This window comes from Branchiostoma belcheri, unplaced genomic scaffold (assembly GCF_001625305.1).
Source record: "Branchiostoma belcheri isolate BF01 breed outbred unplaced genomic scaffold, Haploidv18h27 scaffold6, whole genome shotgun sequence".
NCBI lineage: Eukaryota > Metazoa > Chordata > Leptocardii > Amphioxiformes > Branchiostomatidae > Branchiostoma > Branchiostoma belcheri.
Window position 1 is genome coordinate 920,593 of NW_017804242.1, and position 27,415 is coordinate 948,007.

The 27,415-nt window shown below is 42.6% G+C and overlaps 3 protein-coding genes and 1 long non-coding RNA gene across 4 annotated transcripts in view; 1 reads left to right on the forward strand and 3 right to left on the reverse strand.

Moving 5' to 3' along the window:
* Positions 1 to 1,721: 1,721 nt before the first annotated feature.
* LOC109482424 (coiled-coil domain-containing protein 171-like) lies at positions 1,722 to 22,110 on the reverse strand. The gene is made up of 32 exons (XM_019785135.1): positions 21,889 to 22,110; positions 20,951 to 21,102; positions 20,335 to 20,434; positions 19,493 to 19,662; positions 18,897 to 19,071; positions 18,452 to 18,564; positions 18,035 to 18,123; positions 17,865 to 17,905; positions 17,415 to 17,509; positions 16,934 to 17,026; positions 16,204 to 16,298; positions 15,845 to 15,910; positions 14,959 to 15,097; positions 14,221 to 14,451; positions 13,582 to 13,671; positions 12,970 to 13,131; positions 12,672 to 12,710; positions 12,272 to 12,439; positions 10,665 to 10,853; positions 9,781 to 10,282; positions 8,706 to 8,882; positions 8,100 to 8,326; positions 7,314 to 7,496; positions 6,532 to 6,711; positions 5,923 to 6,068; positions 5,397 to 5,451; positions 5,218 to 5,280; positions 4,774 to 4,842; positions 4,078 to 4,227; positions 3,483 to 3,580; positions 2,377 to 2,466; positions 1,722 to 1,975 (listed from the first exon to the last, which is right to left on the reverse strand). The coding sequence occupies exons 2-32, from the start codon at positions 21,086 to 21,088 to the stop codon at positions 1,873 to 1,875; spliced, it is 4,236 nt and encodes a 1,411-aa protein (XP_019640694.1). The 5' UTR covers positions 21,089 to 21,102; positions 21,889 to 22,110; the 3' UTR covers positions 1,722 to 1,872.
* A 55-nt stretch (positions 22,111 to 22,165) lies between these two features.
* On the reverse strand, positions 22,166 to 22,957 carry LOC109482425. Its single transcript, XR_002140947.1, has 3 exons — positions 22,854 to 22,957; positions 22,754 to 22,756; positions 22,166 to 22,240 (listed from the first exon to the last, which is right to left on the reverse strand). It is a non-coding gene; the product is annotated as an uncharacterized LOC109482425 (long non-coding RNA).
* LOC109482412 (protein FAM32A-like) lies at positions 22,194 to 24,589 on the forward strand. Its single transcript, XM_019785124.1, has 3 exons — positions 22,194 to 22,247; positions 22,862 to 23,036; positions 23,740 to 24,589. Exons 2-3 carry the CDS (start codon positions 22,869 to 22,871, stop codon positions 23,914 to 23,916), a joined length of 345 nt encoding a protein of 114 aa, XP_019640683.1. The 5' UTR covers positions 22,194 to 22,247; positions 22,862 to 22,868; the 3' UTR covers positions 23,917 to 24,589.
* A 6-nt stretch (positions 24,590 to 24,595) lies between these two features.
* Positions 24,596 to 27,415, reverse strand: part of LOC109482213 (collagen and calcium-binding EGF domain-containing protein 1-like) — a 10,982-nt gene continuing 8,162 nt past the window's right edge. Inside the window, exons 8-10 of the mRNA XM_019784906.1 lie at positions 26,278 to 26,313; positions 26,071 to 26,106; positions 24,596 to 25,806 (exon numbers count right to left, since the gene is read on the reverse strand). Of these exons, the coding sequence (XP_019640465.1) occupies positions 25,534 to 25,806; positions 26,071 to 26,106; positions 26,278 to 26,313 (345 nt within the window). The 3' untranslated portion in view covers positions 24,596 to 25,533. The remainder of the gene's footprint in view (positions 25,807 to 26,070; positions 26,107 to 26,277; positions 26,314 to 27,415) is intronic.

Sequence of the window (27,415 nt, forward strand, 5' to 3'; positions counted from 1 at the left end):
AAGACAAAAGTTATCATTTTAAAGATTTGTTACCACAAATGTTCTGACAGCTCTTCTTACTATTTTGCAAACCACCAGTCAGAAGTACATTAATTTTGTAGCTATCAGGTACCAAACCCTGTAAGTTGGTGTCACTGGTAGGTTCCATGACCTTGAATTATAAAAATCAGGTTTCTCATTGATTTATACATTCAAATATGTTTCCTCATTTGCGTGGACTATAATATTTTCAGTTAAGTATATTCTCCAACCAATAAGTTTCATCATTATAGTTACATGTGTAACAAAGGCTACGCAAAGAAATTATGCGAATGAGGTCCTGATTTCAGTAATTTAAATGTCATCTAATTATTTCAAGCATCACTGAAGCATGCCTACATACCAAAAATCATGTCAATCTGTCAACCATTGTCCTCCTGAATATGTAGTATTTTAGAATAGACTGTAACTGTTATTAAATCACTAATGTTGCAAAGAATCATCATGTAAAATGACCACAGACTGTTTAAACAGGTTTCAATTCATTTAATGAAATGCTCATACATAACATACATGTATATTTGTACAAATTTCCCTATTGCTTCATTACTGTGAAATAAATAGAAATTGATTCACAATAAATTTGCACAAGCGAAGTATTAAAATAGATTCAAAGAAAAAGAGACACAATGAAAATATTTAGGTGCTCACAATCAAACTTATGTACACCACTTGATAAGCACAAAGTACATTATATTTCTTTGTTTCAACCAGAAGATAAAAATATGCAACAAGACAAGAGAAGCAGTCACCACAAGAAGTACAGAGATAAGTATGATATCATACAAATTGCTCAGAAAAAATATTGGAAAATTAACTGGTTCATTGGTACTTTTTAGTTACTGTATGTCATGGAGCTTTAACTTCAATAAAGTACAGGTAAGTAGAAAGAAGCAAAAGCTGAAGGCAACACTTGGAAAGCAACACAATGGAAAACTCATTTAATTAGCTTGAATATATACATACAATCTGCATCGTAATGATATTGAATACTTGGCAACTTGAATATATTTCCTAATATAGTATGCTACACTGTACATGGAAATGCTTCAGATTGCCCACTGCTGGATGTCATCAGTCGCTACCAGACTCCAATGGAGAAAGTTGAAAATACAAATTGAATCATGTAAAAATTGGGCAGATAGTCTGAATGATATGCCAGTAAGGGTTACATGTAGCTGGCCACACTCCATTGGCTAACTCCTCTGATTATGTAGTCTCCACCAGACTCCTTTGCAGGCTGAATAAATAGTGGAAACTGGCCTAAAAAGGGAAATTGGACCCTCTGTAGCCAGCTTACTCCCCTGGCCAGTTACATTCCTATTTAGGACGATTTCTACTATTCATTCAGCCTCCAATGGAGTCTTGTGGAGCCTACCTCTGACATACCACTCAGTATATGTGCCCAATTTCTTCTATGTTGTATTTTACAGCACCATTATATTAGAATCTGATAGAAACTACATCATCATCACATGTACAAAATGTAGGTTACATTAGCTAGCACGTCGGCAGAACGTACTGCGCTCGCGCAGAATCCCGATTTTTCACGGTTTTCGTTGGATTTTTGGTCAACGTTGCATTATAATTTTGCTTGTTGCAGGCGATATTTTTTTGGACATAACATTTGGAAACTACAGACGGAGTGTTAACCTTATATGCACGAATACAACCTTATATGAGACATTCTGCGGAAGTGCTATGCACAATATATTACGGATTTCGCGCAGGTGCAGTACGTTCTGCCGACGTGCTATATTAGCTGCCATTGTGGGCACTGGGCACAGTTGTTCAGAAGCCTCAGGGTGGACGTACATGTACTACTGCAGGCTGTCATCTCCTGGAGCTGCTGAAGTTGCTGCGTGTTGAGTAGTCCCTGGGCAGGGGGCGGGTCCTGGTAGGGGAGGGGGTCCGCAGGCGCGTGGGGGAACGCAACCTGCAGGGACAAGACAACAGGTAGGAGCGAAGTACATACTGTATTAACCAATGACTTTTCTTTTCAAGGTTTACTGAGCTATTAAAATGATGCAGGCCCCTGACAAAGATTCTGAATTGTCCTCAGTCTTGTGGGGGAACGCAACCTGCAGGGACAGGGCAGGAAAGATCTGCTGATGGCTTATCCTTTTTTTTCATTCATGGTTTACTGATCTTTTAATCTTGCGCCCTTGGGAAAGGCACTTAACACACCTTTCCTCACTTAACTTGAGGAAAATTAGTATTGTCTGTCCTGTATTTGTTTCTGTATGTGGGACACAACAACAGCTGCCTGTGTCCCAGATGTATTGTATTGTTAGACTTAAAATAAATCAAATCAAATCATTAGTCGGTCCAGCCTACCTGTCAGAGATGTGAGGAGTGGCCATGGAGGTGCCTCTGCGGTTGGTCGGACTGCCCTTCAGGATGCTGTACGAGGTGTCAACCTCACCTCTAAATACACGAAAAAAATGCAGTGTAAGAACACTGTCAAGGCAGGACAGGAGGGGAGGCACCAAGACTTTACAGAAAGCTTCTATCACCAGAAGTTGCAGTTATAATTGTTTCAAGAAAATTTCTGTGCTTGTGCAGTTGCTTCTGTCTATCCACAATAATGTACATAAATAATTATCATGGTTGAGACTCAGATCTGATAGAATTGGTGATTAGGACCTTGTGATTGGTGAGCAGAAATCTCTTTTGGTGGAATCACCAATTCTAACATATTGGAGTCTCTGCCATGACATGTTTGTGATACATGTAGAGAGGTGACCTGTGCACTGTTTTCAGAGATGCTGTGGATAAAGTTCATGCGGTGTGAACCTTCCCTGTGCAAGACATACCATCCTTTACAGCAAAGAACTGATGCACAGCCAAACACACAGCACAGTCCCTTAGGTTTGCAGCATGACAAAATGAAGTCTGTTAGTGTAAACATGATTGATGAAAGAGGTGCTTGCCAAGCCATTGAACTGTCTCAACACATCAAGTTCACTCCAAGCAAAAAAGACCTGTAAAAAGTCCTTTGCTCCTTTAAACTGAAAAAAATGCTGTGGTGACATGCCTTCGTATTAGGAGCATATCCCTCAAGACACCTGGTCAAAGGTCCTATATGTGTAAGCACTGCACACACCAGAATAGGCAGGGACACTTAAAAGCATTGTTGTGTAGTTTTTGTCTCTGTACACTTAGTCTAGCCATGATATACTGGAGTAGGGAGTAGAGTCTTTGGATTGGAATGTCTGGGGTCTGGGATTTGAAAATGTTTCTGCAATGCTTTCTCTGCCTAGCAGTCAGCACTTACAGGAGTGTGGGAATTAAACATGCCACTACCAGTAGACTAAACCCTACTGTAATGTCGTGTGTGACTCAAGGGCTATACAAACAGATGGGCGCCATCCCTATACACCTTGACAGTCATGGAAAGGATTCTAATAACATAATTTTTAACATCTCAAAGTTGTGGTTACCTGAGAGGTGCGAAGTCCTCCCTGTAGCTCCTGTCTGCAGCGTACCTGGGGGCAGACCTGGTGCCGTACGGCGTGTCAGGGGCCAGCCGGTCCACCACCTGGTCAGGAGGGAGAGGGGCACATGTACAATGCAAGTCAGACTGTTTCTGTTGAAACTTCCATGTGACCCTGCAAAAGCTAACAAAATTGTTAAGGATGGCCAAATTGGTTGTTGAGTGCATTTTTAGATGCCAACTCGAGAAGCTTAGGTTGCCTTATGCAACTTGGAAAAACAACTTTCAAAGTTTAGCTCAATGAGCAGTTGAGCTAAACTCACAACTTGTTTGAAATTTGTTTTTCCAAGTTTGTATATAGTTGGCATAACATGTACGGTGACAATCACCTTTTGCAAGATGTCAACCAGGAGACCTGTAAGGTTTCCAGTAGCGTACAAGTTGGGGGACAACAGCTGGGACTCAAACTCACAACCTCTTGTTCTAGACTCTAGAGGCATGGTCATAACCACTGGACTACACACACTACATGTACATATAATGTACGGTATTGTCACTAACCACACTACACACACTACGTGTGTACATAGAAGTAGCCGTACCTCGTCCTGATCCATCTCCCTGCGGCAGGCCTCGCTCAGCTCCCGTTTCAGCGTGCTGATGTGGTTCTTGTGGGACGTGATCTCCTCCTCCAGGACTGAGATCCTGGACAGGGCCTGCTGCTGAGCCTCCACAAATGTCTGCACAACATTCTGTACACACATGACAGGAGAAGTAAGTCTTAGTTAGAGACCTTGTAGCTACATTAGGAGCTGATCTCCTCCTCCAGGACTGAGATCCTGGACAGAGCCTGCTGCTGAGCCTCCACAAATGTCTGAACAACGTTCTGTACAAACAACAGGAGAAGTAAGTCTTAGTTAGAGACCTTGTAGCTACATTAGGAGTTAATCTCCTCCTCCAGGACTGAGATCCTGGACAGGGCCTGCTGCTGAGCCTCCACAAACGTCTGGACAACATTCTGTACAAGCAGAAAAAGAGATACAAGCTTTAACAACAAGTATACATGTACATTGTATTACATAACATACAATAGAATGGTAGCTAGTCATTCACAGTAATCCCCAAGCTCATATAAGGAATTCTGGCTGATTTTCTGTGCTTTACCAGAATGAGCCAGATCTTTGAACTTGCTTGGAGATTAAATCACTTTTATTATGTTAACCACATGCACAAATTAACCTACTACAAGGACAGCAGACTACTGTAAGATTACGTTTTATTTTTCTATGGTTACAGACCTGACAGGCGATGAGTTCAGGCCCGATGGCTCCTCCCTCTGCAGCTATCTTCTCACTGGGTAACATCAACTGTACAGGGGGAACATAACGTACAAGATTCAGGATTATCTACTGTTCATCTACAATGTAATTCCATAAACCATATTATAAAGTTTATTACTGGTGCAGTATAACAAAGCTACTGCTATGCCATGTTGAATGGGGATGAAGAAATGGCAGTTTCAGCCGGTGTCCTAATAGTTCATGCTGGAATATGTGTACAACAGGAACTACAGTGTATTAATTTAGCTGCAGCAGATGACTCAATAGGACTTTGCACCACCAACTCTCCTGAAGTTGGTGTACAGTAAAGTTATGAGCAATTCTCATGTTTTGTAACAATAAATAACTAAGTACTTTGGCTTTAATTATTGGTTATAGGATTAAACTAAATAAAAAACTGACCTGAGGCAAAGTGAACTCCACAGGACCCATCCCAGTCCTGGACAGGACAACCTGGTCCTTACTCTGCAAGAAATAAGCAAAACTTTGAATCACAGAGTTTTTAGACTGCATACCACGGAAACAGTAAAACTTAACAGAAGACAAGGCATGACTAAGAAAGCATATAAAGCAGTGCCCACCTCCTGTAAAGCCAAGTCCACAGACTTCAGGTAGCTGGCCAACGTCTCCTTCTCCCTGTAAGGAAGCAAAAAGATGCCACATGATAATATAATTATACATAACAAGGACAATTTGTACCAAGGCCAACCTTTTATTCTCTCCTAATTACTTGTAAACTACTTGTCATGCCTTTAAAACTCATCTACGCATACCTTCCCTCACATTCTCTGAATGAGGTGCTTTAAAATGATTGCACCTCATGTTTTAAGAGAGTACAAAACTTTTGTCCATGACTAGAAAAGATGCTTTGAGTCAAACCTGTACAAGTGACCCCCCCCCCCCACCTTTTTGGTGGTCCCTTAGATAATTTTTCCCATTGATTACAGGAATTCTGTCTACTGTGACCACCTGTCCACAATTTAGATCAGACTTCATTGGTGGACTTTTTGGGCTGTTTTGACTATCTAGATTAATAATGGAACTGAAAGGGTGGTGGCCACATGGGTACACATGTAGGACTATATTATCAAGTGTTGTGACCCTTACTTAGCGGATGTCCTGAGGTCGTTCTCGGCGTTCATGAGCCCCTCCTGCAGCTCCCTCCTCTCCGCCTCCAGCTGAGACAGTCGCTTGTTCAGCTGCCGCAGAGACTGCTCCTTCCTCCGCATGTCCATCTTAGCCTCAGACAGGTCCTGGGGAGGCAGGGTAACAAATGAATTATAAATGGACAAATGAATGAGTAAGTAAATGAATGAATGAATGAATGAATATAGGAATATATTTTATTTTCTTTTAAAACAGGCTTGCTAAAACAAATAACGTAGTGACATGGCAAATGGTTTTCTCTTTGTAGTTATGTGCATTTCAATGCTCTCCCAAGGGAGGAATAAGACGAAGAATGAATGAATGAATAAATGAATGAATGAAGGAAGGAAGGAATGAAGGGAGGAATGAAGGAAAAATTATCAGATGAATGGATAGATGAATGAATGTATTTAATGCCTTTCCTAGTACAACAAAATGCGTGAATGGAGTTTAACAGGGTTTAACAACAGATGTTAAGACCTTACTTTAAGGCCTTGCCAGCAGTCACCCCTCCCTAAGAAAAGGATAGAGTCCATCAGGAAAAATAAGTTTTCCTTAGGCCTAACAAACCTTGACAGCCTCAGAGAGGGTTTTCTCCCTCTCGGCACCCTCATCCAGGCGGCTGCCCAGCTGGTGCATCTGGCTGCTCTGCTCGTTCAGCAGCTGCTGTGCCTGCTGCTCCCGCTGGAGGGCGCTGCTCAGCTCCTGGCACACGCTGTCAAAACGGTCCTTCGGCACAAGCTGGGAGTTCTGGGAACAATACATGGAAATGTCTTATATACATGTACATGTACATCATTACATGTATATGTCCATGCACAATGCACAAGTAACTACAGACTGGCACAAGCTGTCCTTCGGCACCATCTGTATCTGTATAGCCGGTATAACCACCCTTCGGTGTAACACACCAGCTTTACAGGCACGCGGCACAGAAGCAGCTGGCTATATTACACCGAACGACTTGTTACACCTAACCCTTGAACATCTAACTCTAAACATTGTTTAAAGCTGTATAAAGACAATGCCCCTACTGTACTTCGTGACAGCGAATTCCACTCTGTGATAGTTCTAGGAAAGAATGAGTTATTGAACACCTCAATCCTTGGTTGATAACCAAGTTGGTACTTGAAGGCATGATTTCTTGTTCTTCAATGAGCTGGTATTAGGTAGAAACCTACAGTGAATGTCACTGCAAGACAGACAAAAAATGTCCATGATGTACAAAATGACCAGTAATAAACTGGTGGACGTACCATCTACTAAGTACATACTTCTTTGATTTCCGTGACACTAGCTCCCCTTTCATAATTCATAGTTCACATTTCCACCCCGGCTCCCCGCTGACCCACCTCCGTCCTGAGATGCTCGACCTCATCCTCCAGGATGGTGACCTTGTCGCGGTGCCGCCGCAGCAGGTCCGTCTCATTGTGCAGCTTGGCGACCTCCGCCCGCAGACCGCGCCGCTCCACCTCCGCAGTGTGCAGGTGCTGCGTGAAGTCCAGGATGTGGTGCTGCAGGCTCGAGATGATTTGCTGCAGGACAGCAGGGAAGGAAAATACAAGTTGGGGCATCATCAATAGAAAGCTTTTAGTATTGCCTGCAGTTAGATGTGTAAAGGTTGCCGATGGATGTAACAGGTCATGTGGTGCTGCAGGCTAGAGATGATTTGCTGCAGGACGGCAGGGAAAATACAAGATACTGTAAATCTTGAACTGTTTGCAAAGTTTATATTTTCAGCAGTCAAACTGGCCCAAGAAGACCCTGGTCAATGTATATTAATTTAATTTGATGGCCAGGTAGTCCTTAGATAGCTAGGGTCACTAGTACAGGTTTGACTGTAATGCTTCGAGCATGTGCATTTTTAACAAAAGAAGGGGTTGCAGAAAGTCTTCATCGATGCTTTAAATTTGCACATTGGCAATTGAAAGAAATACAAGATATATTGTACTGTAGATCTAAGGTTTTATTTTCAACAGTCAAACCTGCCGAAGAAGACCAACCAGGGGACAGAGGGTCTATGTGGACAGGTGGTCAATGTAGACTTTACGTCATGTAAATCAATGGCCAGGTGGCCTTTATCTAGAGGTATACAGGTTTGCCTGTCAGTCCTATGACAACTTGACCAGTCTACCCACCTGTGAGGACATGACCTGTAGTTTCCCTGACAGCGAGGACCGTCCCAGGACCCTGTTCAGCCCGTGTCCCAGGAATCTGACCAGTGCGCCCTTCTCACGGTAGTTCCCCCCGTTCCCGTCCGCCATCAACACGCTGAACTCAGGACTCAGCTTGTTCATCAGCTTGGCAAAGGAGTTACGGGCTGAGCTCACAATGGCCTTGGAGCTGGGCAGGCCTGACTGGGGGTCTGTGGAGAAGGAATCGTAAATGTAATGTTTCCTAGACAAATTTCTCAGTTGTACACAGAACATTGGTTCCCTAGGTTCATACTACTGGTGAGTTGTGACTTGGGTTGTAAAAGTCATAGATGAACAAGGATCTAAAAAGAAAGTGTAAAACCTCATCCCTTTGTAAAATGTTCTTGGGAAAGTAACTTCCTGATGAAAGTGTCCCTGACTAGACCCTACAGAAACACAAATTATCGATAACACTCCTGTCAGACACACGGGTCATAGCATGTTTCCTGATCTCACCTGTCCTGTTCAGAGTCTTCTGTAGCTCAGCCACAGAGTTGACCAGCATTACAGAAACACAAGCAAACATACAAACAGACACACAGACCATACCTGTCCTGGACAGAGTCTCCTGTAGCTCAGCAACAGAGTTGACCAGCACCCCCAGCAGCTCGGGACTGTGGAACCACCTGACCGCCGCCTGCTTCACACTCCGGCCGTTCCCTCCGCCCGCCTGACCACTCCGACCATTCTGGCTTCTCTGGTTCCTGCTGTCACTCATTCCAGTCCCTACATGGGATATCAACATGGCATAGATCTGTTGAACTAAAGCATATATATGTGTACTAGGAGCATGTACTTTTAAATGTACTATTCTTCGACTGCATTGGGAGTAAACATACAGTGTATAAAAAAGCTGCCTACAAGCTAAACTAGGGTTGAGCAAAAGGTTCTCCACCTCACTTAGAAATAAGGGGCATAGCTCAATGTTTAAGCCATTGCTATATATACATAATGTTACTGAAACATGTAAGATCTGCTATCAACATGCCAACATGCATATTAAAGCTACAGAAAAGCATCCAGTGCTATCATCTTTCACTGTGTTGCATGCAGAATGAAGGTTTACATGCATTGCCGGGAAAGCAGTTTGACGTTTGACTTGCCATTCCTATGCGTATATCCATTGTTTCTCCTGTAACTGTTCTGACTACTGTAGCTGTTAATGCTACTGTAGTGAGTATCTCTCCTGTGATGTCTGTCACCTAAACCAACACCTTGGGAAGAGGCAAAAAACAGAAGAAACTTTTTTCACAAAAAACATCTCACAAATTTCAAATTCAAAGTAAGGATACAGCAGGTAATGAATGTAACATCCGAAAATAACTTCATCAGGTTGGTACTATCATAGGATATTGGAATTTTTTTTTACACAACCAGTTGTTCTCTCACCATACTTAGATTTTGATATCTATCAGACGTTGCTCAGAGCTTCTGACTGGAGTTCTGCTTCTCACTGCTATATGTATATATGCAGCCGATGTAGGTGGGACTTTTGCATCGAGCAGTTAGTACTCCAGTCAGAAGCTTTGAGGAAGGTGTCTGATATCAAAACAAGCTAGGTGAGAGAATAACTGGTTGTGAATCCCAATATCCAATTGATTCAGCACTGAGATTGCTCTCTCACCTGTGATAGTTTTAGCAGACCCTTTCACCCCTCCGATGCACACAATGGACCGGCCCACCCCGTCCGGTGCGTCGTGGGAAACGAACAGCTTGCAGCCCTGCCCGGCGAACGAGTTCAGCCGATTGGCAGCCAGCACCGCGATCACGCCGACGCGGAACTTTAGAACCGGGTTCCACGGTCGGGTCGCAGGAACGGTCCCGGTCATCTCCCCCATGGCAGAGCTCAGGGTCTCCACGAGGATTTTCGCCTGGTGCTTCATGGCCTCGCAGTTGTGGAACTGTTCCTCCATGAGGCTTCTCTGCGCGGCCAGGGCGCCGACGCGGGCGTACATCGGGTACAGGGCGCCCACAAGCAGCGCGCATGCCGTGAGGAGCGAGGAGTGTTCGGACTGCGCGCGGGACAGTTTTCCCCGGAGATCGGCACATTCCGCCTCCAGCCCCTCCTTCAGGGTCCCGGTGGCACGCACCTGCTCCCAGGCCTGGTCAGCCAGTGACTGGGACTTCTGCAAGGGTACACGTACATTATCACAGAGGAAGAAGCAAGAGGAAAATTTTTCAGTGGATCAAAAGTTGCAAAAAGTGTATGGCACCCTCGTCTCAATTAAAGGATCATTACGTTGTAAGGCCCCATGGATTGCTCATTTGTTGAAAAAGACTGGCGTTGGACAGTGAAAAACCAATCTGTTGGAAATTTACTTCAGTCAGTCTGAATCAGTCTGAATGAAATATTTTTAGTGTTTAGTCATCAAGGACGACTTCAGGACTCATCAAAGACTGGAGTTGGACATGAAAAACTCCAATTTTTGTATTTAGAAACTTTGCAGACAAAAATAAAAAGCTGCTGCCATTTTCAGCAGGTTTCAAGAGAGAATCCCCCCCCCCCACCTTGTTGTTAGACTGCATCTCCTGCAGCAGTGATCCGTAGTGCTGCTCCAGGTCTGACTTCTGCTTGGCCCAGCTGTCCTCCCTCTCCCTGCTGGCCACAGCCACCTTCTCCATACTCTTCTCATGGTTCTGCTGCAGGTGCACCATGCTCTCGTCTTTGTTCTTCACTACTGACTCCATGTGGCCCAGCTGGAGGGGGGACAGACAGGCAGGCAAATGTACGACTGTGCAGCTGTATTATGTTAGAGGACTTGGAAGGACTTTAATCATGTAACCTGGTAACCTGGTCTTGTTATTATAACAATATGTACATGTACAAAAGTACTTGTAGTGATGTGTACAGTATTGTTGTAATAATCTACAATGTAAAAATCAACCCAATTCAGATGTATCTTGTACTCCTGCCAGTTTATTTTACAGATAACGAAATTAAGCCTGTATCTTTGACTGTACTTTTTTGTCTGAGCCTGACATCTTCCCTCATGATCTCAGTGAAAAACAGCCATGAGGTCAGAGTACTGTAATTATGGGTTCACCACACCACGAAGTGGTGTGGTGAAACCATATTGCTTTTTCTGATGTTTCTTCTCCTTCTCCTCCTCCTGCCATATCTTTAAATGGATTCAGCTTCTTCATTTTAGGGCCTAAGGTCCTGAAATTTGGTATGGAGGTACAGTGGGCAAATACCCCTAGGCGTTTTTTAAATTATTGTGATACAGGCTTTTAGAATGGTTTTATTTGAGTTTTTTGGCTGTGTTATAGCAAATGTATTACTGTGTTAGTCTGCCTTGTTTACCACGTTTGGGCATGAGTCATCAGAATGGAATGCAGGGCATCAACCAATAGGCATGCAGCTTTCCTCTATACTTCTTGCTGATTGGCTGTTGGGATTTAACTTGATTAACACCTGCACAGAAGCATTTCCATACTGACAGTATGTCTGTATTCAAGTGTTTTGGTAGGTATTTCAAGCTTTCCTGCTCCAGCATTGGAATGCCGGGCATGGACGTTTTTTATTTATTTTGAAAATCAACAGTTTGCATTATGCAATTAAAAATCCTAACCAATAAAGTAGGGAATAGCTATCCAACTGTTGTTTTAGTTGTATTTTACTTCATATTATAGTTATATCAATGTAAATCATTGTTTTCCCTTGTGTTTCCCATTCTTTCCCTGCCATGTCGTAAAATGTGGTGAACCCATCGCTGTATTTGCTCCAAAGCAAATATTGGCCTTTCTAGTTCACTTTATGTTCACTGTAGCAAAATTTCACGGTCTGAGAAAAATGGGGATGTTCACTGTACTATACATTCACGGTGGTGACAGGTGCAGGAAAAAGAAGGTTCAGGAATTACCTGTTGACTGTAATGATAAGTTCACGGTACAGAAGTGACAGTGAAAACAGTGAACATAAAAGTACAGTGAACAAATCAGGAATTACAGTATTTTATGAATAAACATAGGCTCAAACAAACAATTGTCACACATCTACTGCAAACTGGTGGAACATGAAATAAAAAAAACAAACTTAGGATCATTTCCTAACTCAACTCGGGTGAAATGGAGTACCCATCTTCAGATAAGGATGTTCCTTTCCTTGTACCCACCCTTTCCCTGGTCCTGTGCAGGTCGGTCAGCAGACTGTCCACCTGTTCCTGGACCATGCTGGCCAGCTCCGGCCAGGAGAAGCGGCTGAGGGAGGGGTCAGACGACTCCATCACGACCCGGCCGGTCACCAGCCGCTGGTACAGCGTGTGCAGGAAGTGGATCTTATCCTGGGGGATAAGGTGGTGAGGTGGACTTGGGGTTAGGGACTCCCAGAGGTTGAGATCTATTTACTTTCATGGAGACTTCAAGGTACAACATGTATCATAAATTTGTGGCAGGTAGGTTACGACGAAAAGTGCAAAAATAAAACTTACTACTATGTGGCATAGTAAAGTTACCAGTGGATTGAACTGGATTTATTTAATTAATATATGTCAAGAGACATTAAAGCCAACTTACAGCATTCTCGTTCTTGTAGATTTTTGTCAGCTTCTGAATCTGAAAAAGAATACAAATATTGCAAGAGTTCACGACACATACTGTAATACTGCACAGTAAAATTATTCATACCCTCAGATTGACTGTTACCACCTAAGTATGTACATGTAGTATACAATGATCTCTAAACAGTTTTTAGCATGATCCATACTTCCTGAGTGGTGTGGGTAAAATTTGTCTGGTGCAGGTAATTTTCAATGCTACCTACACCAGCACAGGTGTGCAGAAAAAAGGATTTCAAGCCCTGGTCCTACAGTACCTCATCATTGAGCTCGTCACATTTCTTCCTCTCCTGGTCCAGCCTGTGCATGGCCTTCTCCATGTCAGCATGTACCGCCGCCAGCGCCGCCTCCTGTTCCACACGCTCACTCTGCACACGGGACAGCTCCTTCTTAGTGTTGGTCAGGCTGGCCTGGGTTTCCTGAAGTAAAGGGACAATCAATGTCGGAATACATGTACTAGTACCAGATTGGTAAACCTGAATCATTATGTATATATATATATATGTTCTCTCGTATGACTCTTGTTTGCTGTAACATGTTCCTGTGTGTGGTCGGGTAAGCAGACATGGGATGAAGAGGTTTTCTGGCATTCCCAGCTAGATGTTATGTCCATGGGAAAGACACTTTACACAATCTTTCTCATCATTCATTATCATCCACAGTGAACAGGTGTAAAATGGGCACCTGACTTTGAGTAGATTTTAGGATGGGCTTTGCCTTCCAATACCATGCCCATGACACATGGCCATTGGCCACAGACTCAAAAAAGGACTATGGGGCATTTACCTTTTACTTTACCTATTGTGGATGAGTTTCTGTTATTTTCTGAAAGACAAAAAAACTCAAACTCGCTTGTGAGAGTCCCATACCTCCAGTGCCTTGCTCCTGGACCACAGGTTATCCTTGTATGACTCGTTCTCTGACGAAACCTTCTCATAACTCTTCCTGAGTTTGTCCAGCTGTAAAAAAAAACTCACTATCAGCTCTAAACTTTTCAACTTCAGATTTTTTCATCCACCACTTGGTTAGCTAAAATAGGATGGATACCATGTTATACTTTTCTGTCCTTACAAACAGAAGCTACACAAGGCATTACAAACAAATAGTCCTCTAAAGGCCATCATGAAGCCTAATACTGAGACAGGGTTCGAAATGCAACATTATGTAATTTTTTCTCAGATTGCTCACAAGGCAAAATCTTGGTTGTTCATCAATATTTCAGGCTGCCATCAACAATGGCTGTTAATTCAAGAAGGCAAGCTGTAAGCCAGGCCACCTCTATCGCTCACATGCTGGCTGAGGTGGGACACAGTTTATATATTCAGAAGCCATAACTTTTGCGACGGTCAACCTGGCATTTCCAGTATGTCTCACAAAGAAACCATTAGCATTAACCGCAAGAGTTGGTATTTTGTACCTGACCCCTCACCTCATCCTGTGCAGTGTCCAGCCTGTTCTGGTAGTTATTATTATAGTATACAGCTAATATGTTAAACCTGACCCCTCACCTCATCCTGTGCAGTGTCCAGCCTGTTCTGGTAGTTGATGAGGGTGTGTCTGAGGGTCTCCAGCACCACCGAAGGAGATGTCGGCTTCCCCTTGTCCTTCTGTTTCCCCGACGCTTTCTTCCTGCTCGGCGGAGCGGTGGGCTGGTCGGGGCGGAAGTTGTCCATCAGTAGCTCCAGTTCCCGCATGCAGCCTCCGTATGTCTCCTCTAGGTACACCTGACGCTTCTTCGCCTGGAAATAGTTTCATTAGTTTCAGCAGGTTGGTAAATCAACATAGCACATCAGCACGGTCTATATGTTAAGTACTATGCAATAAGCTTTCAACTGGTCCTCCGATCCTTTTAAAATCAAAATGACCAGTACGTCGGCAGAACGTACTGCACCTGCGCAAAACCTGTAATGTAATGTGCATAGCACTTCTGCAGACCTTATAAGTTATAAGGTCGTATTTGCGTATATAAGACTATAACATCCAGTCTGCAGTTTCTAAATGTTGTGTTGGAAAAGGTATGTCTGCAACAGGCAAACTTCTGATGCAATGTTGACCAAACATCCAATGAAAATCGTGAAGAATCAGGGTTTTTTGCAGGTGCAGAAGAACTCAGGCCGATTTAAAAAAAGTATATCAAGAATAAAAAACTCCTTGAGCTCATCAAAGTTAGCCTGGTGCAGCTCCAGCTGTTTAGACATGCCAGTGATGGCTCAAACAAACAAACAACCAAACAAACAAACACTGACCCTGGCCAGTTCCTCCTTGAGCTCGTCAAAGTTAGCCTGGTGCAGCCCCAGCTGTTTAGACATGCCGGTGATGGCATCTTTCTTCTCCTCCAGCTCTGAGCTCAGCTGCTGCTGCACCGCTGAGAACTGTTGGTCTGACCTGCACACAGGAGTAACAACACACGTCAGCACCAACATCATCATCATCATCATTGATACTGCTCATCCCTCTAAGAAGAGGATTATTAGCAGCTGTGCAGATTAGTGACTGTGTGCAAACAAAGGGTAGGGTAGGGGTGGACGTAGACAAGTGCAAGGACAGGACAAGTGGAAATCAATGGTGTTAGTATTACACATATTTACATATGTACAAGGACAGGGAGGCAGCTCAATGCAGCGAAACCCGTCCCAGCTCTGCTTTGAACTGGGAGATGGACTTTGCCTCCGCCACACTAGGCTCATTAGTTCATTCCACTCCTTGATGGTGCGAGGGAAGAATGAGAGCCTGTAATAGTTGTTCTTACTCGCGATGGTCTTTAGAGAAGCATGTGCAGTCCAGTGGTTAGTGACTCTGGCAATGAGTTTGTCTCCTGGCTGTTGTAATTCACCCGACGTACTCTCCAAGCAGAGGTTTAGGCTTTGGGTTATTTTTGACATGTTGTAGATGTTTTTGTTGGGCTTTCTTTTTGTATTGGCATCTATTTTTACACCAGCCAATTTGATACTGTCTTGAAGCTACTAGTAACAGAACATCTCCTGGAAGTTACACTCAACATTCAATCACATTCAATCTGGTACAAAGATGCCTACTTGTATGCATGTTAAATTAGTACATAGTTTGTTTTTACACATCTTGCATGGGCTTTCCACAATACATACAAGACACGATGAAAAGAACAATATTCACCTTTCCAGCTGTTCCTTGTATTTGTTACAGGCCGTCCGTTCCTCTTCAAATGCTGCCTCAACCTCCCTGGAGAACAGACAAAAAATAATGGTGTTGAATGATTGACACATCTGTGTCTGTGTCTGTATAGTCAGTATAACCGCCCTTCGGCGTAACACACCAGCTTCTGTATATTATTCTGTATCAGTATAGCCGGTTTAACCGCCCTTCGGCATAGCTTTGCAGGCACATGGTGCAGTGGCAACTGGCTACATTAGACCGAACAACTTGTTACACCATGCTTGAACACTTGGCAAGTTAAAGTGTACTTCCTCCTGGAATTGGGAAGGCAGGATCCAGTAGACTATGACGTATCTCACCTGAGTTGTCTGGTTATCATCTCCAGATTCATGCTGGCATCAGAGTGAGCCGACTTCTCCACCTCAAGAGCGCCCTCTAGGTCTCGCACTCGTAACTGCAAGGAACACACAAAAAAAAAGCTACATGTAAACAAAGGCAGTTGGCAATAGAAATAGTCATGACACATTACATATTACATATTGTGCTCAGCTTTGGTCCAGCTACAGAGCAGGAAACATTCATAGGCTACGAGTTGCTTATCACGATGGTCTTAAAATCCTACTGTCTCAGCCTAGGAGCACTAGTAACAGCGACCAATTTGTACAGACTCGTGTCGACACGTTTGACGCCAGGCGTCGGAAGTTGTTGTACTCCTTTGCTTCGCGTCTGTTAGCGTCTGAGAACGCAATTGTCAAACTGCTACTCCACTGGGAGACCTTCTGCTCTAGTCCATTCTGGAGCCACTACTGTAGACTGGTCCGCCCACCGTAAGGGCTCGACAGTCTTTTATCTATTTTGAATCCACTTAGAATAGATGTTTTATTTTAGATGTGTTCGTGTAATGTTGTGTGTCTGTGCTATGGGCCATTGAGCCTGAAATAAACAATAAATAAATAAATAAAATAAATTAGTGCTCCCACAGCAAATATCAGCTTTAAAAATCTAGCATCTCTAAATCTAAAGAACAGATTTGGAGGTGCACTATCACGGATGACACTCAGTCACACACAAACTTAATCTCCATATTACCTGCACAATCTCTGAGTTGAACTTGGACTCCAGGTGAGCAGCTCTTTCTGCCTCAATGTTCTCCTCTAACTGCTTGATTCTCTGCTGCAGAGCCTATAGGAATAACAGGTAGATAGAATCTTATATACATGGATGGCCAGTCACTATAGACAGGATTCTTTAAGTTAATTCTTGTGTCAATGGGCAAAACTATGTATGGGACCACAAAAAAGTGGTCATATTGGAATATGTAGAGTCAATTACACACATGTCATGTACGTCCAGTGTATGTAGAGATGGTCACTTGTACAGGTTTGACTGTACAATGTAATATTTATTACAATGTAGAGATGCATGAACTGTTTTTAAACTTCTCTCAAAATATCTTTCATGATCAAAAAAAACTGCACCCTTCTACCACTCCTTTGGCCCAGTCTTATTATACTATTTTGAGAAACTGTAGAAACTGGGTTAAAAAAACAGACAATAACCAGTAGCATACTTCTATCTCCTTCTTTGCCCGTCCCTCCCTCTCTGCTCCATAGTCCAGGTCAGTGATCTGTCGGCGGATAGTGTCAGCCTGGCTGCCTCTCTCAGCTGCACACACACAGGATAAAATAACAATGTCACATTAACCCTTGTCCTGCTAGCATTTTTTAAACAATATTTTCAAATAATTTGATGTCTTAACCAGGTCATAGACCGTTGACTTTTTTGCCCTGCAGTGGTGTACAATGTAGTTACTTCTGCATTTGTTGTGTTTCGCTGAGATGCGATGTGTTACATCAGAAATACCCCCAAATCATACATGTACATACATGTAATTATACAGCGTGCTATATAGAACAGGACTTAAGCTTTATTTGTTTCAGCTTGTTTGAGCCTTTCTTTATTCATGAATACTGCTTTACTTAGTGTTATTTGCAACATTTAACCATTGACAGTCTCTTACCTTCAAGTTCCTTTATTCTGTCCTGGAGGTCAGAGTTTATGCTGAAAAATATACAAAGTTTGGTAAATATATACTACAGTCAAGCACTATGTTCTACTTTATAATCATGTTTCAAATTTCTTTTCAATCAGCACGATTGTGATCAAAGACAGTTTTCTCTGTGTCCTTACTTGTGCTGTTCCTCCAGCATGCTGTCCAGTTTATCCCTCTCCGCTGTCACCACGTCCTGTTCTGCATGGCAGTGGGCAATCACCTTGTCCTGGGGTCAAAAGTAACATTCGTCAGTATAAAAAACAATGAATATCATTCTGCATGTACTGTCAAGTCACTCGCTGTAGGTATTGCTTCCTTATTCTGAACGGCAGTGTAGCAGACATTTGCAGTTTCATTATTAGCCTTCTTAGCAGGCTCTCCAAGTCAGCCTTCTGGGGAGTTTTATGATGTGCTTTCTACTGATGGCATATCTGTTCTGGGTACATGTACTAAGTTTCTTGTGCCTTCAGAAAAAAGCACACTACAAAAAATATAAACAAAAGAAAAGAGCCTGACTTGTAGAGCCTGCTATGAAGGCTATTCAATGTATAGACCTTTTCTTCCATGAGCAGCCTGTGTTGAGTCTCCTGTTCTGTGGCCTGGATCCGGGCTATCTTCAGAGCACTGTCCAGGTCATCCACCTGTCTGCTCAGCTCGGATACTTGTGCTGAAATGTAGTAAGAGAGACCAGAGAGGCTAAGTACAAGTAAGTACAAATATACTACAGGTAGGTTAAGGGTATTATAGTATTAAGATAAGGGTTAGACTCTTAGAGTAAACAATTTGGACAGAGCTTTTATTTTCAATGCTTAAGGTTTGGAAAGTTATCAAAAGTGCTCAAAGGGAAGGGGCTTTCACAACGTTTTAATTTCATGGTTGAAACAATTCTGGGTACAGAAGTGGTACACAGGAAGTGCATATTTGCTGTGTCATGAATTCATGTGAAGATACATTGTAAAACCACTGCAAACTTGTAAATTTTTTACAGTAACTGCGTACCCCTGAGGTCGTCATTACTGCGCAGGATCTGCCCCTCCTTGTCCTCGGCCTGTCTCTTCTCCTGGCTGATGTTCTTCCTGGCCACGGTGAGTTCGTACTCCAGGTTCTGCCTCACCGCCTCACCTTTCTCCAGCTGAGCTCGCAGTCGCGCCACCTGGCTCTGTAGGCTGGTCGTCTGGGAAACAGAACAAAACAAAACATTTTCAGATTATTCCTAACACCTCAGGAAGGCCTGGTGGAGACTTAACAAAATTCACATATTCATATCCTTGTCAATTGAGATGTAAAAGTGTAACAGTAACAACATGAACATTGTAACTTTTTCAGGCATTCATTGTACTGTGCTGAGACACATGATTGTGTAGGACAGTGCCATGATCCCCTTACCTGGATGCCATCCGTTTTGTAAAAGGGCTCCTTCTAAAAAAACTTTTTCAGACCAGCAAGTGCAAGGAGCCCTTTTACAATGGCACCCGAGCTAAAGAAACACTTTCTTAAATAAAAAAAGTCATCGTTGTGTCCTGCGGTGATATCCACAAACCTTTGTAAAAACTGAAAATCTGCAACTTTCTGTTTTCTGGAATCATCATTCTTACCTCTTCATTATACCTGCTGGCCGTCTCCAGCTTCTCCCTCTCCAGGACGTTGATGCGTTTCCTGAGCTGCGCCACGGTGTCAGCCTCGTTCCTGTTCTCCTCCTGCAGCTGAGAGATCTCCGCCCGCAGCTGCCGCAGCTGCTCCTGCAGGTGCGCCATGTCCTCCATACCTACATGTACATGGCAAGACATTGAATTCCCATGCAGGCCTCTAAATTAACTAATTTGTTCCTAAGTGTTGGAAGTTAAAGCTTAGTCTTTATTTCATAAGGAATCCTTATGAAATAAAGACAAATAAAGCTTTAACTTCCAACACTTAGATTACAGAATTGGGACTTACCCAAACTTTTGTTCCTATTGTCCCAGCACTGTCCCCATTCGTACAATAAATTTCAATTGTTCCAAAATTAGGATGAACTGTCCCAACCTGTTTTTCCGGTAAGTATTGTATGACTGTCTTCAACTTGAAGTCAACTTTATTTTGCTTATGTTCACTCCCAGGCACACTATAGTTGCAGAGTAGATGTAGCAAATTTGGGGGCTTTTCTGGAGCCAAAAGCCGGGACGTGTGCCTGATAAACAGAAGAAGGGCTGACATTCTTCTGATGTTGATTATTGTTCTATTGTCCCAAAAATGTCCCAAAGTGTCATTTTAGTTGTCCTGGCCTAAATTTTAGTGGTCAGTGGCCATCACTAGTAATTTTGAGCCCTGCCCATGGGTGCAATAATTGTAATAAAATTGAAGTGAATCTGGCTACGTAAAAATCTGGTAAGATTTGGTGTAAGATTCCAAAATGTGCCAAGTTTTTCTATGTCCAGTATTTGGCCACTACTGTCCATACCCAGTCCCGGGGACACAGCAGTCCGCCTGGCAGATTCCGACATAACTGCAGGCTTGCGCTGCTGCAGGCTGCCTCTGGGGCTCAGCTCACCTTTATGTCTCTGGGGAAACAAAAACGGATCAGCAATTGTTAAATCTTTGAAAGACATCTAGAAAATAATTTAGGAGAAAAAAGTAATCCATATTATTATTATTATATTAGATATGTGCAGAGATATGTGCACAGTTTGTGTGTGCTATAGTATTAGTGCCATGGTATGCATAGTACTAGTACATGCACCTGCTTACACACATCAGATAGTGAGTGACAGTGCCTTGAGCTTGTTAGTATACGTGCTCACGGTAGTTACTTAGTTAGTAGTGAGTGTTAGTACACCTGCCTGCTGTAGTTAGTAGTTAGTGAGTGATAGTGCATTGTTAGTACATTTTGTAGTTGCCCTATTAGTGCAGTTAGTGTCAATGATTGTTAGTATATTGAGTTGCCTGCTGCCCCTGTTACTTTTAGTACAGTGATGTTATTGTTAGTAGATCTACATGTACTAGTACATGCATATAGCAAGTGGCCTGCAGTGTTAGTACACAGTGAGTGAGTGGCCACTGGGCCATGATGTTAGTACCTGCCCCGATCCCAGGGCCTCCCCTCCCCCGATGCTTGCCTGTGACTGTGATGTGACAGGAGACCGTGTTCCAGAGCCGGGTCTGCTGCCCCCAACACTAGCACTGCTGGGTGGGCGGGGCGAGCTGCGAGTGGACATCCCAACTTACCCTCCTGATGTATTGTGTAAAATTATTACTGTTATTCCACACTTGAGATGAATGTAATACACATACAATAGACAAAATCATTCTTGAACTAAGTTGTAGTACAGAGAGCTGAAAATTATGTAGTTACATGATTCTACGGGCACGTGTGGAAGGGGCGAGCTGCGAGTGGACATCCCAACTTACATACGTGTACCCTCCTGATGTACTGTGTAAAATTATTACTGTTATTTCAACTGAGGTGAATGTCACACACATACACATTATGTCAAAGGGTTACTTCAAGACAAAACCGTCCTTGTAACACACTGACCTGAAAATTATAAATCTGTAAAAAGTTACATGCTTTGGTTCAATGTGTTTGTGTGATTTGTGTAATAGATGTATGTATGTTTAACCTGGGTTCCATCTGTGAATGTTGTACCCTCATAGGTCTGGCGAAGATTGGACGGAACAAGTATATAATTTATATACTTGTTCCGTCCAATCTTCGTCCAATCTTTATATTATAAAGGAACCCAGGCGCTAGGCTAGTATACTTCTACTAGTACTATGTCCTGATCATGCAGTACAACTGTAGTAAGTTAAATATTGATTTACAAACATGCTACTGACTAAACTATACCGATACCACTGCTGTTTAAATGCACATGTAACTCGATCTATCTCGGCAAGAATCACAACTATCCTCTGCTCCATATAGCTTCCATATACCCGGATGTTTACAAGGATCTTTCACAGTTTCATACAGAAGTGGGGAGGGGTGCTGTCTGAGCAGACAGTAATTTCTTACCTGATCGAAGAAAGCACAAAGCCAAGGACGTCTGAAGATGGTTTCCGTGATCCCGGCTACAAGCGAAAACCCTCCGAATTATCCCGGGGATTAACAAGATCTTTGTTTGTACACAAAAGAGAAATTTACACGGTAGAAAAGTAATTCCCAACGGTTGCTTGGCACGCCATTTTGAAACTCCCGGCCAGAAATTTGTAAGGTGACCTCTGATTGGTAGACTTTTGGGGCGGGCTTTCCAAATGGACCAATCAGCGCGTACAATAGATACCTTGTCGTTGTATAGCGATGTGCATTGTGGGATATATTGTGCTGTCTGTAGTTTCCGGGTTTGTAACTTTCGTCGTTTGGTCGTCTCGGAGGTAAGATTTCTCTATATTTCTTCTCATTTAGTGTACTTTTATGCCACTCGTCGGTACATTTTCGTCTCGAATATGTTTGTTCATTTGTCTGGGACAGTGGGGGAGGGTTCGGATAGCTCCCAACTGCTTATTTATCAGACAAAGAGAGATTTGTTATGACGCAAAAAGACAGATGTGGTTAGTGGGGAGGGGGGTGTAAACTTGGGGGAAATTTGGAAACCAAGCGACTACGTGCATAAAAATTATAGTACATTTAGAAGTTAAGCATACTCAACCATAACATAGGAACATGGGGCAAGGAGGCTCAATTCTATTCTGATTATAAGATGCTAGGAAGAGATAAAAGCCACGCTTGGACTTGAAGGTTTTACCACCACTATAAATTTGTGAGGAATATGGATTTTTATTGATGCCCTAGCCTAGAAATAGGATTTGTCGGAAAATAGACCTGATATCATTAATATTAATGGTGTCATCATAATGTCATAAAAATTTGCATAAATTACTGTCTTGCATCAAGACATTTTCTGACAATACCTCAAACACAATCAAGATTCAAAGTCCATACTAGAACAACACTAACTTTTATATCTGCTTTTATCCCACAAGTCTAGGAGAATCATGTCATCAGCCTACGACACAGTTCAGAAAGGCAGCCTCAAGCTGAAGGGCACTGACAATGGCGGGATCAAGAAAAAGAAGAAGAAGAAGAAGGAAAAGAAGCGGATCTTAGAACAGATCACCAGCAAGGAGGCAACAAGTGAGGAGGGAGTGGAAAGGAGCAAAAAGGTTGGTTTTGTCACGGAAGGATAGCCTCTACATGTATCAGGCTTCAGAGGTGACTGGAAAGAGTAGACATTGGCCAAATAGACAGAATAACATTCCAGGGGAGTTAGTCTACTTAAGGAGTACAGCTTTCGGAGTGGCCATTGCCAAGGCTATACATCAACAACATATAGCTTTTGGCTTAGGCTGCCCAACCAGGTTACAAAATATAGAGACTTTTCAATGCAGTGAAGAAGAACAGCCTTTATCATAAAGGCTTCACCTTCAGTGAAACATTAATTTGTACATAAATTGTGTACAAATTAATGTTTCACTGAAGGTTATGTCCTACTAAAACTTGATGGAATTATAACCCAATACTAGTAATAGATCAGTCACATACCAACCAGTTAGTTACCTTCAGTCGCTGAACCTGTAAAAATTAAAAGAATCTGACTTGTTCATTTTATTCCGCTTAAGACGCTGTTTATGCTTCGCTGATTTTATCTTGTAAGTTTGTAAATGTTTTTAGATTTGGTTGTGATAATGGTTATGGCTTATGCCTTTGTTTTAATGAAACTCATGGAAACAGCTCCCGTGCAATTCAGCCTCTGGCTGCCAGGTGGGACTGGATGTATAAATAATATATTGTAAATATGTGAATAATTGAATAAACCATTATTATCATGCATGTTCAAAAACTTGACTGTGCAAAATGTCTCCCCAGGTGGACAACCGGACGCCGGCACAGCGTAAGTTTGCGGAGGTGCAGGAGAGACGGCAGATGGAGCGGGTGATGAACAAGGCGGCGTTGACCCACAAGCAGCGCGTGGAGTCATTCAACAAGCACTTGGACAAGCTCACGGAACACTACGACATCCCCAAAGTCAGCTGGACCAAGTAGACGTGAACTGGACTGTCTGGAGTGCTGCCAGTGCTGACAGAAGCTTTTAGAACCGTTTAGGGGTTTTCTTTTACACAACCAAACTATTCCCTACCTTGCTTACATTTCAGTGTCTATCAGGCACCTTCCTCAGAGCTTCTGACTGGAGTTCTGCTTCTCGACACTATATGTAGCCAATGTACAATGTAGGTGGTGCTTTTGCAGTTAGAACACAATCTCAAACGTCCCAATCCCAAATGTACATGTAAGCAGGGTAGGAATAGTTTGGTTGTGTAAAGAAGACTGACCCCTATATCCTTTACTCTACTAGCCTGATGAAACTACATGTACTTTCAGAAGCTTTTAGAACCATGCAGTAATCAAACAGTCCATTAGGGCTGCCTGTGGGTCCACCTCTGTGTCTGTGATGGTATTCGTTTGGCCAATTGCCCATGCAGTTGAAAAATACAGCTGTGGATTTTCTATCCACCTCCTATTGTACAGATAAACATGTCATATACATTGTGTACTAGTAACACTAGAAAATGGACTCAGTTCTTAGATCTTCTCCGAGTGTGTCATCAGTCCTTCCATGAGGGCTGCCAGCTGATCAGTGTTTGCAAATAGCTGTGGGCTTAGAATATAAAGTACTAGTAAGCAGAAGTTTTCATGCAAACCTGTGTGTTGTTGCAGTCTTTATGTCTACCATTGTGTAATGTAATTATAAGCATTTCTATGTCATAAAACATTTCGCTAAGAACTGCAACTAGGAACAAAAATGCCTCCAGTCAATGTGAGTGACTGTATATCTGAACTGTACTGCTTAGTCTTTACACCTACGTGTACCTCGCTGTAAGCTGTATATCATTTCAACTTTTTAGTATATGGCTGTAATCAATCACTCACTGTCCAGACCAAAGTGTAATGATGTTTATGGTAAGAAGAGTACAGTACTACGGTTGTACATGTATATGTGTTATCAATGTGGAGGCATCTATAACAATGCCTAATATGTAACTGTTGATACTACTAAGTAAAGTCTATGTTGGTTCTGTTACGTAGATAAACTTTTACAACATCCCACACAAGCACCCACATAATGTCTCACCATGTACATGTAACATGGAACTGACTGTGACATTTTAACTTATTTTTTAAGGTTAATGGCTATATTACAAGGTGATTGACATTATATCTCAGTCTATTGCCATCTCTGTTTATATTTCATCTTTGCATACATTGTACTTTCGAAGTAGGGTAATAGGCCCACTCATACAGAGTCATGCTACCTTGTTGTCAGTAACAGTGTCACTACATTGTTTATCAAACTACATCTGGAAACAAAACCACATAGCTACATGACTTTCAGCCTCCATTAGAACTGCAGCAACAAGCATGATATACCAGTAATGATAGCACTCGGTGGAGATTTTGTGAACTGAATGTTCTCGAGTAAAACTGTGACCAGGCAGGTAATGAATGATGTGGTTCAACTCTGTGATTCCCAATTGGCTGGAAGCAGATAGATACTTGCATGATACATTGATGAAGTATTCTCAGTTCACTTAAAGAGTCCTTCAAAAAGTTCACAATCTCACCCAGAAACAAATACAGTGAAAAGGGGGCCTTAAACAACACCTAATCTGCATCCTGCTCGTCCCGTCCCTCCTCTCCCGACCCGGAGTCCACGAAATCCAGCTGGTTCTGCCCGGTGTCCGGTCTGTGCTGCAGTTCCCCGTCTGTCCGCTGGGGGGCGGGCTGCTCCGCCGGCTCGTCCGTCCCCACCGCCGTTGTCATGGGAACGTGAGCGTGCGCGCGCTCGCCGCCGAACACCGCCCGCTGCAGTTCAACCACCTCCCGCCGGAGGTCCGAGAACATCAGCTGCAGGAACTCAAAAGATCCCGGAGCACCCTAAAGTAAAAAAGAAAAAAAAACATCCTTGAGAGCAAAATTTTAAATGGAAAGCTGCAAATACGTCTCCATCACTTTAAGTTATCAGTTAAGACGGAACGTCTTTCGAGTGATCAGTTAAGATGAAACGTCTTTCAAGTGAACCTGCTGCAGACTAGCACAGTATTTCGGCATGTGGTCGACGAAAGGCATGCTTAATCTACATCCATATCCAAGCGGTTTTGTAACTTTAATACAGAATGCTGAACCGATTAACAAACGTACGGGTAGTCCTCTTGGTCCTGGAGTTCCTCTCTCACCCTGGTAAAATTATGAAAGAAAAACAACATTTTTTTTCTTTGGTTATGCTGGAAACGTGATGCATAGGGAATCTATTAGTATTTTCAGAAATGTAACTAGCAAATAATGAACCAGCATCATGTAAAGCAGTTTGAATGCAAGGCGTTACTTCACAGTATCTTTTACCCTCACCTTTTGTCCCTGATTCCCCTGTGGGCCAGTTTTTCCCTTCAGAAAGATGAGAAAACAGACAGGCTTACTGTTTCGTTATTTTGAACGGAAGGATCGGAAACTAGAGTTCCACGATCTCATACCTTCGCCAAATGATGTTAGCCTTTATGAATAAGAAATATACTAATCACCCAGATTATGCAAATAGGATCCTCAATTGCATGAATTATATCAGTCTGTTGATCATATTCTCCACCAAAAGACAGTCTTATCTTAACAAAGAATGCCATTTTCTCATAAATTATGCAAATGTGGTCCTTATTTGAATAAGTTATGTTTAATTATGTTCACCTTCACTTAACTTTCAAACACCCCAAGTATGAAACTCCAGGCAGTTACCACTATGCAATTATAACATTTTCTTATTAATTATGCAAATTAAGTCTTCATTTGCATAATCGATATTTGCCTGTGTTTCTCTCGTTCTTAATAACATATGTTACAAGCTTGAACTTCCTATCATGGAATGCAGCTGATTTATAGAATTTCCTCATTAATTATGCAAATTACATCAATATTTGCATAATTGTAATATCATTATGTCAAGCATCACTTAAGCTACCTACATACCAAAAATCACGATGATCCATCAATCGGTTCTTGAGTTATCCTCTTTTAAACATTTGTCCTTTAAACCCCCCTGCAGTTCTAGAGCAAGCAACTAGGGGGCTCATACTCATGTCACTTCATCCCCAGCACAAGAGCTATCTACCATCTAAATTTCGTCACCCTAGCATGTCTGGATCATGAGATATCAAAACCGGAAGTTCTGCTGCAGTACCATGACAAGCCGCCAGGGGGCCCAAAATCTAATCATTTTGAGGTCTCATCAAGACCTACCCACCTACCAAATATCAAGTCAGTCCATTTAAGCCTTCTCAAGTCATCGTGTTTACACACACACACACACACACACACACATACACGAACGCCTCTGAAAACATAACCTTCTTGGCGAAGGTAATAAAGCACATATCACATAGACAATATTGGCAAAATAGGCAATATTCTAAATAAGCAAATGCTTCAAAGAAGTTTGGCTGTGATACGCACGATCGGTCCCCTCCTTCCTCGTTTTGGCTTGGCCACCGGTCCGGCT